The 13,289-nt window shown below is 44.5% G+C and overlaps 1 protein-coding gene across 2 annotated transcripts in view; it reads left to right on the forward strand.

Annotated features, from left to right (window-relative positions):
- Positions 1-13,289, forward strand: part of Snx29 (sorting nexin 29) — a 392,572-nt gene that overhangs the window by 343,629 nt on the left and 35,654 nt on the right. For both annotated transcript variants that reach the window (XM_051181423.1, XM_051181424.1), the window contains one exon: positions 8,607-8,747. In XM_051181423.1, the coding sequence (XP_051037380.1) occupies positions 8,607-8,747 (141 nt within the window). The remainder of the gene's footprint in view (positions 1-8,606; positions 8,748-13,289) is intronic.

Raw genomic sequence — 13,289 nt, forward strand, 5'->3', positions numbered from 1 at the left:
TCAAGGTGGGCAGAGACTGTGCTGGCCCATTCCACTTCCCAAGCCTTCTTTTGTATCCTCAGGGCACAGGTCTGTGTGGTGCCTGTGTGGTGGTGCAGGCAGGTCTCAGTAAATAACACATGTTTTTCTTGGCCCACCTCATTTACATAACCCGTTTTTCTTTAGTTAAGTTGTTGATCTTCTCAGCATTTGACTGCTATAATATCATTCCATCAGTGTGGTGTCCTGTGATGATTTGGGCATTTTGTTATAGCACTGAGAACATTTACAGTTAATAACACAAGAAACCATTTCATTAAAAGGAAAGTTGAGCGAGGGTACATTAACATAGGCGGAGAACCAAAACACAAATCATTGCACTCATTGGCTGCTAGGGAAACAAAATGAATTAGGAACCTCAAGCCATTTTTGAAGAGCGTCTTATGTCATCTGAGTAGTTTGCATGTGACAGTCCTCATATTGGTGTTGGGCTGTCACTGCTTCCTCTAGTGTGAAAAGAACGTGACTCTGGGCCCTTCCATCAGAAGCTTGCAAGCTTGGTCCATGTCACATAATGGTGCTTATACAACTTATTTCTTCCATGGCTGCATTTTAAGATAAAGAAAATCACTGAGCTTTGGAGAACTTCTTATGCAAAATGTCTGATACAATTTGAAAGACATTGCTAAGCTATGTCCATGAGTCCCAGAAATGAGAGTCAGACTCATTTTCTAAGAGAAATGAGACCTGTGTTTCTCTGGACTTAACTTCATGCTCTGGGCCTAGTAGTGTACATCTATCATCCCATTTACTTGGGGGTATGGGTGCTGAAACAGAAGGATTACAAATTTAAGTCCAGCCTGAACTATGGAGTGAGTTCAAGGCCAGCCGGAGCAACTTAGTGAGATGTCTGAAAATATGTGAAAATGATGGCTGGGGTGTGGCACATTGTTTGCTGCTTGCTTAGCATGTGTAAGGCCCTAAATTCAATCCCCAGTAAATGAGAGAAGAGGAGAGGAAGGGATGGATAAGGACACCTTTACTTCTGGGGTCAGGACTCAATGTGGTACAGAAGTTGAATGGAGAGGGAGGTGTTTACTGAGTGCTCAGCAAGCAGAGGCAGCCTGGGGTTTTGCTTGCAAACCTACAGCTTATATTTGTGAGTCCTTGCCATGGGTGAGCCAGCATCTCTCTGCAGTCTGCTCCTTGTCAGGTTTTACAGCCATTAAGTATCTCCTATGAGGTCCCTTCCTAAAATAGCTCTCTGGTTGGGGACTCTGAGTGTGTTTGTGACAGGGCTATATGAATGCCTTACTGGCCTGCAGCCAGCACAGAGGGTGCCCAGCTCTGGCTGAGTCAGAGCCCAGTGTGCATCCAGGGTTTATTTTAGTGCTGGCAAACCCACCCAGGGGGCCAGCTTCTGACCTCTGCTGTTGCTATTGAGCTTTCTGCAAGCAGAGGGCACGCAGTACTGCCCCATCCTTAGCCACATTTTCTGTTTGTGTTCCCTTGTCTGCCTCGCATTTGACAATTAATTAGGCATGGTAATTACCTGCTTTAATTTCATGATTGCACATCCTATAATTACCCCTAATTCTGTAATAGGGAAGTTCATGTACACAAAGGCAATGGATGACGGAGGTGACAGGGCTTGCCATATCTGCAGCTGCCATTGCTCGCTATGCCTGCTGGGCATGGCATCTCAGGATCACCCAGTGAGCCCGCCCTGCACCCCATTCTGCAGAGGAAGGAGATGAGTCTGAGTGAGGTGCTGTCCTTAGGATTGCAGTTTGTGTGTTGGGGGACAGCTAGGCTGAGGGACCAGGTTTTCCTTGTTCACAGCCCCATGCTCTGTTCTCTGCTAACCAGCTAACCAACCTGATGTCCCACATGCTTTGGGCTAAAGAGGCTTGTGTTGTGCTTGACACACGTTTGACCTGGAGTTTCACCTGCCAAAACAAACTTGCAGATCTTTATTCTCTTTTCCCCTCCCCTCCTGTGCATGTGACCAGTTGCACATTGGAATAACTAACACTTGACAGATGTATTGATAACAGGTATATTGGACATCATCTTAAAGTCACTCAGCTCTTCCATATCACCCTCATTTATCAAATGGGAGAAGTGACCTGACTTATAAGAGGTGGCACTAGGGTTCAAGCTCAGATTCTGGCTTTACCTTCAGGGTTGGTCCAGTTGTACCACAGGTGTACATGGGTACTTACCACAGTAGTGTGGGCACAGCTCAGTCCTGACCACAGTCTGGATTATCTACCTAGGTCCTTGAGTTAGGATGGAAACTCATTGTCCTGAGCATAGGAAGAAGGCGTAACTTGCTGACAAACAAATCATGGAGACCCTGTCACCCCATGGATTTTTTATCTGTGTCTGTTGTGTGTCACCATTACTCTGGTGGAGATGCAGGCCACTTTAGCTTCTGCTCTTTATGCCTAAGTTAGAGGCCTTGCTTCTCCCCTAGCTCATTGCCGTATTGGCCTTTTTTTTTTTTTTTTTTTTTTTTCCTCACACATTTAGGCATTTAGGTCTGTGAACCTAAGGAGACAGGTACAAGAGCACCCAATTCGAAATAGCCTAAATTTCCATCCCTGAAGAACAGATAAATACTGGTGGCATGTTGCCACAGTGGAATGATATGCAGCCATGTCAAGGCACTAGTGAGGGGGCATATAGTAGCAACATGGATGCATCTCACAAACATTATCCAGGAAGAAGCCCGACATGATGGATTATATGACTCCATTTATATGAAGTTCAAGAGAGAAGAAATACAAGGAAGAGTGTACACCATTACAGAGCAGTGGTACTGAGAGGTGTGAATCATGAGACATTCTACAGAATTAGGATGTGTTCATTGTACAGAACAACATGCTTCACCTGGCCTTTTAATATATGTGTAACATACTTAGATAGCATTTGCTTCCCTGTCACTCTCTGTTATCTTCCCTCCCACTCCAGCTTGGCCCCTACTCTTCATAGAGTGTTTGTTTGTTCTCTTGGTAACAGACACAGATGTTTGCAGTTCTCTCGAGATCTTGTCCACATGTTCTAGATTGTACTCACTGATGGACTGAGGCCCAAGCCCTAAGCCCCTGACTTCCCTTACTTTCTTTACTATACTTGTGCTGTATAGGCTTTACCAGGGTGAGTTCTGCAGTGAAAGCTTCTCAGGATATGCACTTTGTGGTTGGACTTTTTTGTTGGGACTGCTGGCATCCCACTAATGACAAGGAGACTTATTATTAGTTATAAAAGCTCAGCTTAAGTAGCTTAAGCTTATTACTAACTAGTTCTTATCTTACAACTTAAATTAATCCCTTTCTATTGACCTACATATTGTCACATGGCTCATGACTTTACCTGCCCTCCAGCATGCTTTGCTCTTTCTGTGTCTCCTGGCAACCCTGCCTCTCCAGTGTCCTCTGTATGGCTGTCCAGTATCTGGCTGCCCTGATTATATACCTATGGCCTCCATAATAGCAGATTAGCTTTTTATTAAACCAATAAGAAGGCACCTTGGCAAAGACAATTCTTCACAGTTTACAAAAAAGATTATTCTATATTTCCCCCTTTTGTCTAAATAAAAAGGAAAGAGTTTAACTATAGCACAGTAGAATTATCACAGAACAATTATCATGTAAGAATTATATTCACAATGTCTAGGCCATTTTTATTTTGCAATTTCAGAGAAATTACTCCATTATATATCCTGTCTTGGTGAGTTCAAAGTTCTATACTTAATTTATCTTCTGTCATAACTAAGGGAAACTACAACTGTAACTGTCTAGTCTTCAACTCCATCAAAGAACCAAGAAAGATATAATATTACCTGAGTAAACAGGAAGTGCAGTGCAAGCCACTTCCAGACATATAGAAATAACAGACATTTGGCTCCCAGGGCAGTCTCCCAAGGTTCCTCTGCAATTTTGGGGCATCCTTCTTCTTCCTAGAATATCTGGCTGACTTTTCTAATAGGAAGCAGGGATTTTGAAGGATCGTCCTGCCTAGTCTTGACAAAGTTTAACAGTCTTTTTCCTTTGTGTCCTGCTTGTTCAGTTTGTACAGCATACAGTCAGCAATTGAGGCAAGCAGAGTTTCTTGCCTAGTGGCTAACTTTCTTTGATGCCTATCACCCTTTTTTGATGTAAATTGGTGCTGCCAGGAACAGACATGTCTCATTGTCATGAAATACCGGATGCTACTAACACATTTTAAATGCCATATTCTGTAGATTTTTTTTAAGTGTTTGATGACCATCTATTTAAAATATGTTTCTTATTGACCTTGAAAACATACCTAACATGACTATAAATTTGATGTTATAGATGACTATTAACCCGTATTTAGTATCCTAAATAGTTTTCAAGGACTAAAACTTTACATTACATTTAAAATGAGCCACATAGGTACAATATCTTAAACAAGAGATAGAAACATATATACAGTATAACAAAAGTAACCTTAAATTTGTATCAATATACAAAAAATTCATACCAATTTAAAATATTTGAGACTTTTGGTTTTTCAAAAGCAGACTCAGCTATCCACCATTTTATATAATCATTTCTACACTACATCCCCCATCTCTTTTCCCTTTAGAAAGAGATTTTTAATCTCTCCTTTGTCTAGCTTTTTCCTTGACCATGTCCAATAACAACTTTGTAACCAAACCCCCTAAATTATGTAACACATCCATAACCCACCAACTGACTCAAAACCACCCACCCCATCTCTTGGGAATATGAATGTTGTGTTCTCTAGACTTCTTCCTGTTGCTGCGGCAATGACATCTTTATAGAAACTAAGAAAATTGAGATAATGTACAAGTCCTGAGAAAACTAGCCTTAACATTCGTTGTTCAGTCTCTGTGCAATGGGAAAATGCAATGCTTTTTTGTAGCCCTGGTTAGAATAGTCTTGAGGCTGGACCATCTCAGCCAGCAGCCTTGAAGCTGTTCTGTATGTAGAACCCTGAGAAAACTACAAGAGAGGCACTCTGAGAGGCTACCTAGGCCACCTGTTTTTATTGGTGTCTGGTCCCCTTGCTCTGACAACACAAACTTTCAAAGGTAACATTTTAACTGCATTAACACAAGTATGAACTGTGCATTCTACACAAGCCAGCCAAAAATGATTTTTTTTGTTTTATAAATGAGCAGGTAAAATATGTGTTGCCTGTTTTGTAATTTGCTAGGTTTCTTTCTTTGACGGTAGCCAGGATTTTCAAGGGGTCTCTCTGATCAAATATGATCTCTATAAACCTTAAATGAATTCAGGGTGTTTCATTTTCTATTGACTTCCATTTTAAAGTTAAGACATTTTTAAAATGTGTAAGTTGGTTTAATTTAGCAGTTTCCACAATCCAATGTCTCTCAGAAGTTATTGTTTACTTACCAGTAATCAAAAAATTTACTTAATACAATATCATACATGATTGAGACTGTCTGTGTATTTTCCATTTTATGTGACTTATCCTTTTAATATTATATCATTTTTCTTTAAAGACTTTATCTTAGTATTTATAAACTATTTTTTTCTATGACTGTCTTTATCCTGTCTGGATCTGTTTTGCTGCGTAACTGTAAACTTTGCTGTCTGTATGAGCAAAATCTGTATGGTATACTGGTGGCTCAAGCATGCAGGCAGTGGTCAAGAGATATGTCTCTGTAATGATGTGTTTTGCAGCATTTTTGTGTGTTTGGAATCTTATTTTTAAAGCTTTCTTAGGTCTTATATGGAAATATGTGTCCTCATGTTAGGTGCCATTTGTAGTGAGTCTTTCTCTGTCCCACTAACCAGCTCCCAGATCAAGGCACAGAGACTCATTAATTATGAAAGCTTGATCAATAGCTTAGGCTTGTTTCTAATTAGCTCTTAAATTAACACATTTTTGTTACTCTATGTCCTGTCACGTGACTTGTGGCTGTTACCTCTTGAATGTCATGCTTCCTCTGGCCTTCTTCCCAGCATCCTCTGTGCCTGGAAATCCTGCTTAGCTATTTGCCATTCACCTTTTTTTTTTTAAAGATTTATTTATTTATCATGTATACAGTGTTCTGTCTGCATTATCTCTACATGCCAGAAGAGGGCACCAGATCTCATTATAGATGGTTGTAAACCATCATGTGGTTGCTGGAAATTGAACTCAGGACCTCTGGAAGACCAGCCAGTGTTCTTAACCACTGAGCCATCTCTCCAGCCTGCCATTCAGCTCTTTATTAAACACATTTTCACAGTTTACAAAAAAGATTATTATACAACAGCAGTCCTGTAGGCAGGAGATAGTGAGCCCTAGTGCTGACCCCAGCAGCACCCACTGATTTTATGTCCTTCTATTGGGACCAGAAGATGTGTGGTTTTATCTCTTGTTTAAAATAGAGCTTGTTTAAAATATGGAAGAGATTGGCTTTTCATTTCCTCCAAAGAGTTTTGTCTTCATGGCTCAAGTTGAGGAAAGTGGGCCAGTCAGACTTAATTTGGGTGGAGGAACCTTTTGAAATGAATGGATGAGTGAATGAATGAATGAATGAATGAATGAATGACCCTAACAGTTATACAGCATATGCATGCTTAATCCTGTGGTGCATAATTCATGAGCAAATCATCTGTACCTCGGGTTTCCTGGGCTTGGATGCCAAGCAGGTTGTTGGGGATTGTCTGTTAATAATCTGGAGAGTTTGGATTCTGTCATAGTAGATCCTTAGATCCTAGGGGAGAAGTGTTAATGAGAATATGAAATCAGGGGCTTTTCTGGCAAGGAGAACACTTAAGGTCACATTAAATGCCACAATGCTGGTCTGGGATCCCTAGCCATTGCAGTGGAACATTGGGGTAGAAAACTTGGGACACTGGGGAGAAGACAGCTCTGAGTTCAAATTCTTTATTTCTCCATTTTCTAGGCAAGTGACATTGCCTTTCTGAGTCCATGTCTTCATCTTGAGAGGCTATGTTCCCACCATATGCCTTGCATCTTAGTGTGAGGATAAGAGGAGAGGTGTGTACCTGGAATAATGCCCAGCTCATGACAGGTGCTGAGTGCTGAAGGTCTCGTGTTTGGTTGTGGTTTGTCATTTCTCTTCAACCTTGGGCCTCCCACCTGCTGAGTTCAGAGGCTCATTTTAGACCTGAGAGCTCTACCCACATCTGTGTGAGCTGCTGAGGTGAGCCTATCATGCAGACTTGGCACTCTTCCTGTTCCCCTGGCTATCACTGTCCTCGAGCTTTAGCAACAGTGGCTGCCAGAAATGGACCCTGAATACCAGCAAAGGCAGAAGTGTGGTTACAACAGGGGCCCCAGGGCCTACTCTGCTCCGAGGCTCAGCCATTAGGCCTTGTGTTCCTGCAGACTGCTGCTGACTTGGCTAGGCAGCTTGCAGCAACATGAGCAACAAATACATCATGTTTTGCTATTGTCTTTGCTCTTGGAGATGAATCAATAAAAGCCTAGGAGGAGGACCAGGCTTATGGCTTAGGATCTGGGTTCAGATTTAAAGACTTTGAGGATACACACCAGAGCTGCAGTTCACATATGAGGTCTGTACTAGCGACAGATTAGAGAGTCCTGGGCAAACACACAGGGCCTATAGAACTGGGTGTGGCTGCCTGTGGGGGCGGAGGGACTGCCAAGCATCCTTGTAGAAGGCTCAGGGAGAGCAGGGGGAATAGTAAGCATGCTCTTGCTTCCTCCGAGTAAAAAAGAGAGTTGGGTAGTAAATATATATTATGAAGAATGGAGTGAGACTGCGACGACTCACAGTAGAGATGTTTGTTCCTATTGGTCTGTTCTTGAAGATGTAGGGACCCTTGCTTCATATGAAGTTCAGTAGTTATCATGGAGACTTTACCCTCTCTATGATTCTTAGGTGGAATGATGTTTTAAAATAGACTGTTTGGGAGCAGTGGTACACACCTTTAATACCAGCATTCAGCAGACAAAACAGTAGGATCTTTGTGAGTTGGAAGTTGGCCTGGTCTACACAGCAAGTTCAAGGCCAACCAAGTACAAACGGAGAAACCTTTAGAGAGAGAGAGAGAGAGAGAGAGAGAGAGAGGAGAGAGAGCACCTCCCATTTCTTAGAGTTCCTTGCCAAGTAGCTGTCTTATGTTCTGGCAGTGCCCCAACTTGGCTGAGATAAAGTTATGTCCCTGCATGTGCTTAAGGTCCCTAGGTATGACCTTCTGTTATCCTGGGCCCCTCAGCAGTCTAGAAGATTTTGACTTCACTCCTTTTTTGTCCAAATTCAGCTCCCTTGGTGTGTGCTGGCCTACTATGTGGTGATCAGTGTGACCTCAGTCCTGTGGGATTTATGGAATTGGTGTCCATGGGGCAGCTTGTAAGAGCTTTATGTGTGAACAGGGAGATGTGTCCCTGCTGTCACTCAAACTGGTGGGTTCATGATATGAAGCTTGGCTCTCCTGTCACTTAACTCACTGACTTTCTCCTGTGCCCATTGTTGACATCAGTGCCACCATTTTGTGCCAGGTGCTTTGTGTCCAGTGGTGTGAGGCAGATGTGGACCCTGTGTGAACAGAGTGATACGGCACCTGCCCTTGTGAGGATGACATTAGAAGCTCGGTCTCAGCCTGTCTTCATCTCTCCCTCATTGGCAGGTCTATATCCGGATAAAGGACGATGAGTGGAATGTGTATCGGCGTTACACTGAGTTCCGGGCATTGCATCAGCAGCTGCAGAGCACATTCCCACAAGTAAGGGCCTACAACTTCCCACCCAAAAAGGCCATCGGAAACAAGGTATGCATCTGGGGGCCATGTCACTGCTGCCACCTGGTCTATCCTTGGAGACTGTACTCAACACAGAAAAGCTGTAATGTTATGAAAAACAGAGGAGGAAATAGCCACCCAAGGGGAGGGTAATCTTCCTGTATGTTGGCCTTATTTCACCTGGGTAGCTTCCTGTGAAGCACCAGAGAGCCTGCGTGCTTGGCTCAGTAGGCTGTGCCCTTCCAGTAGGAACATTTAGCATCCATCATCTGTGTTGTGTGAGTGCATCAGAGACACTGAAGACACAGGCAGGCTTGGCTGTGGTCTTTAAACCAGTAAGAGGCTTCAGAGGGTAGAAGAACTCACTGCACAAGCCTGTCACACTGAGTTTAATTCCTGGAACTCAGGTTAAAGTGGAAGGAGGCTTTCTGTGTGTGCACACATTCATGTGTGCACACATGAGTACACATGCACATGAGCACACATGCACACACACAAACACACAATTATAAAATTTAAAAAAAATGGTTTTGGGGACTCTGGAGAGCTGGCTCAGTTATAACAGTGCTTGCCATACAAATCTGAGGACCCAAGTTCTGCACCCCAGCATCTACATCGAAATGAGACATTGAGACATGTACCTGTAATCCCAGTGGTAGAGAGACAGCTCACTAGTTAGCCAGCCTAGCTTATTGGCTAGTTTCTGGTCAAGGAGAGACGAGAGACCCTGTCTCAACCAAGGTAGACTCAAGATTGTGCTCTACATACACATGATGTGTGCACACAAACCTACATACACATAGACACACATGCACACACAGAAGATGTTGGCATCTAGGTTGGTCATGCCTGCTGACTACTGTTCTGATCCAGTATTTTCCCTGGTTCCAATCATTGCTGTCATGATACTCATTCACATGCTTGATGGTAGACCAGACTGTCTCAAAGAGTTTTCTTTTACTATGCCTACTTGTCGTGGATATGGATGGCCTCTACTGAAAATGCATAGGACTGGGTGAGACTGGAGAAGGAAGACCCACATCTGGGCACAGTGTACTCAGACAACTGTCCCAGCATCTGGCCTCATCCACACCTTCCTGCTAGTGAGTGGAGACATCCCCCCTCCTTGTCTGCACTTTGTGCTGCTGAGGGAGCTTGAAAACTGCTATACTCACCATGTTGCTTATCTTGGCCTGGTTTAATTCACCTGATGTGACATATGGGCACTAAGGAGTCACTACTCCATGGATAATTGCAGGTCATAGCCACCTGGGACCATTCGGAATCAAATGGGAAGAAGGCACATCTCCAGCTACAGGATAGTAAACATCCAGTCAGTTGCAGGCCCTTCAGGACCCTTGAGGACCTGAAAGCAACTGGGGATGATACTGGCAAGGACTCTCTATTAGGCTGGTTCTCAGCACGGGCTGCCAACCAGGACATTGTGTTCTTAGCTTTAGTCCTCATTAGAGACAGTAGCCTCATTACTCTGGCCCTTCATCTTGTGATGCCAGTGAGCCATCCAGAAAACCCACAGTGGTCTCCCAACTCAAGGTCCTTAATTTAGTCACATCTACCAAGGCCATTTGTCATGTAAGGGTCTAGGAACTAGCTCAGCCTACCACACTCTTATATGGCTAAGGACATTCTCTGAGACCGAATCAGCTCCTTCTCCACCTCCTGCTTCTTCACCCTCCCATTTTATAAACCTCCATTGAGGCAAGTCCATCAAGAGCACCAAGAGCTCACCAAGACTCAGGACTGAGGAACAGGGCTCCTGGAGTTCAGTCACTGTTGTAGTCAGGGGTTTTATCACTGTGAAGAGACACCATAACCACGGCAACTCATATAAAAGGAAAACGTTTAATTGGGCCTGGCTTATAATTCAGGTCTTTAGTCCATTAGCGGTATGGCAGGAAGCATGGCAGTGCGCAGGCATGGTGCTGGAGAAGGAGCTAAGAGTTCTATATCTTGATCCACAGGCAGCAGAAGGAGACTGTGAGCCACACTGGGTGTAGCTTGAGCATGAGACCTCAAAGTCTGCCCCCACAGTAACACACTTACTCTAAGAAGGCCTCACCTATGGGTGCCATTCCTATTCAAATCACCCCAGTCATTTAGAATGAGCAGTGGCAACCCAAGATGTGTCCTGTGTGGAGAGGGTACTAGGAATAGGTTTCTTCTTTTCAGTGGGCCACATGTGGCCCCTCCATGCAGGAGAAGCTCCACCCCTGCAAGTAGAGTGGACTGTTACCTTCTACACTAAGGTCTGTAGAGCAGACTTCTTTTGCTTATTTATGTGTAAGTGAACATGGGCATGCAGGCTACCACCTTGGATAGCTTGGCCCAGGGACAAGCTGGGTGGTGACTAGATATCCAGACCAGTTTCCTATAGATGGGCCTGACTGCCAGCAGCCACAACTTCATCCCTGCCCTGGACCATGTCATTGCTCTGTGGCTGGTTGCACCATAATCTTTACCTGGCTTGAGGTTGGAGCATATACAGTTTCCTTCCAGTCCACTTTGGCTGAATATCAGAATATTTGGGCAACTCCTTCAATTTCCAAGAGAGGACTGAGTCAGGGTGTAGATTGTCAATGCCCACCAGGGTCTTCACTGAACTCAATTAAAGGACAAACTTGTGCAGATTCACATGGACCCAGTACCTTGGAACATGTTTTGATGTCCTAATGGTAAGATTTCTAGAAAGCTTGACTATAAATTGTCCAGAAAAGTCACCATGTTGGGATCTTTCCTTTGAAGTTGTATTTCAAAGGTGACTCACTTGTCAGTTTGGACCATAAAGAAAAATCCATATGTGATATCTATGGGGTGACTGAGTCATGGGCAGCCAGTCACTGTGAGCCTTGGCTGTTAACTGACTCACTCCTGAGTTGACTGGTGAGCACCATTTGGGGACTATGCTACATATACTGTTTTATGCACCACAAGTTCTTCACTGGTCACAGTGACTGGCAGCTCAGTGGGCCTCAGCAGGAGTTCTCCAGCAGATTCTAACAGCTAGAGGCAACTCTCCTTTCTGATGGATGGCTTTTCAGGGTGTGCAAGAAGCCAGGTAGACTAGGCTGCATATGTGGACCCTGGCTATAGGATGCCTCTGCAGGGTGAGCCTGTGGCTTGGGCAGAGAGTCCATGCCGATCCTGCCTATGACAGTTCAGTGAGGGAATGGGAACCAAGAACCACGACCCTTCTGAATGTTCACTTGGCACCAAGGTGAGGCAACCCCCTTTTAACCTGTTGGAGAAATCGTTTCTTCAAATGCTCACTGAAAACACATAGGAAGACAGTGGTGCTGCACTACCTATGCTCTTCTGCTGAACTCACCCCCAAGTGGCGCTCGAGAGGCACCCAAGAGGGATGTGTGAAAGTAGAACTGGTAGCTTCAAAGGGCTTGAGGCTACTTCCTTGTAGCACATGTCCCAGACTCTGGGATGTTGTGCTAGGTGTAGGAAGACAAAGATGTGTGAACTACTGGGCTCTGTCATCAAGATACTATCAGACTTGCAGGGAAAATGTCACTAGTCACTTCACACCAGAGTACCCTGTCTGGGGCAGTGAGGAAGGGAGAGGGGTTGGCTACAGGAGGTCAATTCTAGAGGAGCCAGTAGGACCTTCTAGTGACAGCAGAAGCCATTGGGGGTTGTATATCTTCCACCCACCTGGCATCAGGCTGCTGTAGCCTGCACAGCAAAGGACCATGAGAGGGCCAAGAATTAGAGGCCAGCCTAGCTACATAGTGCAACCTTCTTTCAGGAAAACAAAATACAATAAAGGAGAACCCTTCATAATCTTCAAAAGCAATGAAGAATCTTTAAGAAATAGTCATGACATCGCTGGAGTGGTGTTTCTGCTGTAGGGCCCAGGTAGAATCCATCAACCTGCCCATTCAGGCTTCAGGGGAGGCATCTGCACCCCCTGGCATGTGTTCACACCCCAATATTTATTGTCTCTTTCTGGCCATTCTTATGTGCCCATGTCTTCCAATCAAAGCAGGGAGACATTCTCCACTTTGCCTGGGCAAATGTGGCATCCCCCTCTCAGCATGGTGCTAAACATAGCTACTTTTTCATGCCAAGTCACCCACTCACAGGTCGTGGGCAGTGGGCATGGTTAAGTTTATTTACATGAGGAGTCTTCCTGCCCGCATGGCCTGGGGTAGAGATGTTTCTATTACCTTTCTTTACAGATTGGGGAATAGAGGCACAGGGAGGTGAAGTGATTTGACCAAGGCCATCTCACTTTACAGCATCAAGGCCATGGCTGGCTTATCAGTCTGCGGAGCCCTAGTCTGCAGCTTCTGTGAGCAAAGGCACAGTGTGTCACTGAACCCTGGATGGTGGTGAGCAGCCCTGCCCAGCTATTGGTCTTCATGTTGACTCCGAGTCAACTCATCTTAGATGTTGGTGCTGTGGAATCAGACAATGGGTGAAAATGGGGATCACTTCTCTTTCCTGCTGAACCCTTCACAGGCTCCTCAGGCCTGTGTAACCCGTCTTGGAAATCAGAAGCCCGTGGGAGACAGTTACTGTTCTTTCATTCCTTTATGCTTG

The sequence above is a fragment of the Phodopus roborovskii genome, unplaced genomic scaffold (genome assembly GCF_943737965.1).
Source record: "Phodopus roborovskii unplaced genomic scaffold, PHOROB, whole genome shotgun sequence".
NCBI lineage: Eukaryota > Metazoa > Chordata > Mammalia > Rodentia > Cricetidae > Phodopus > Phodopus roborovskii.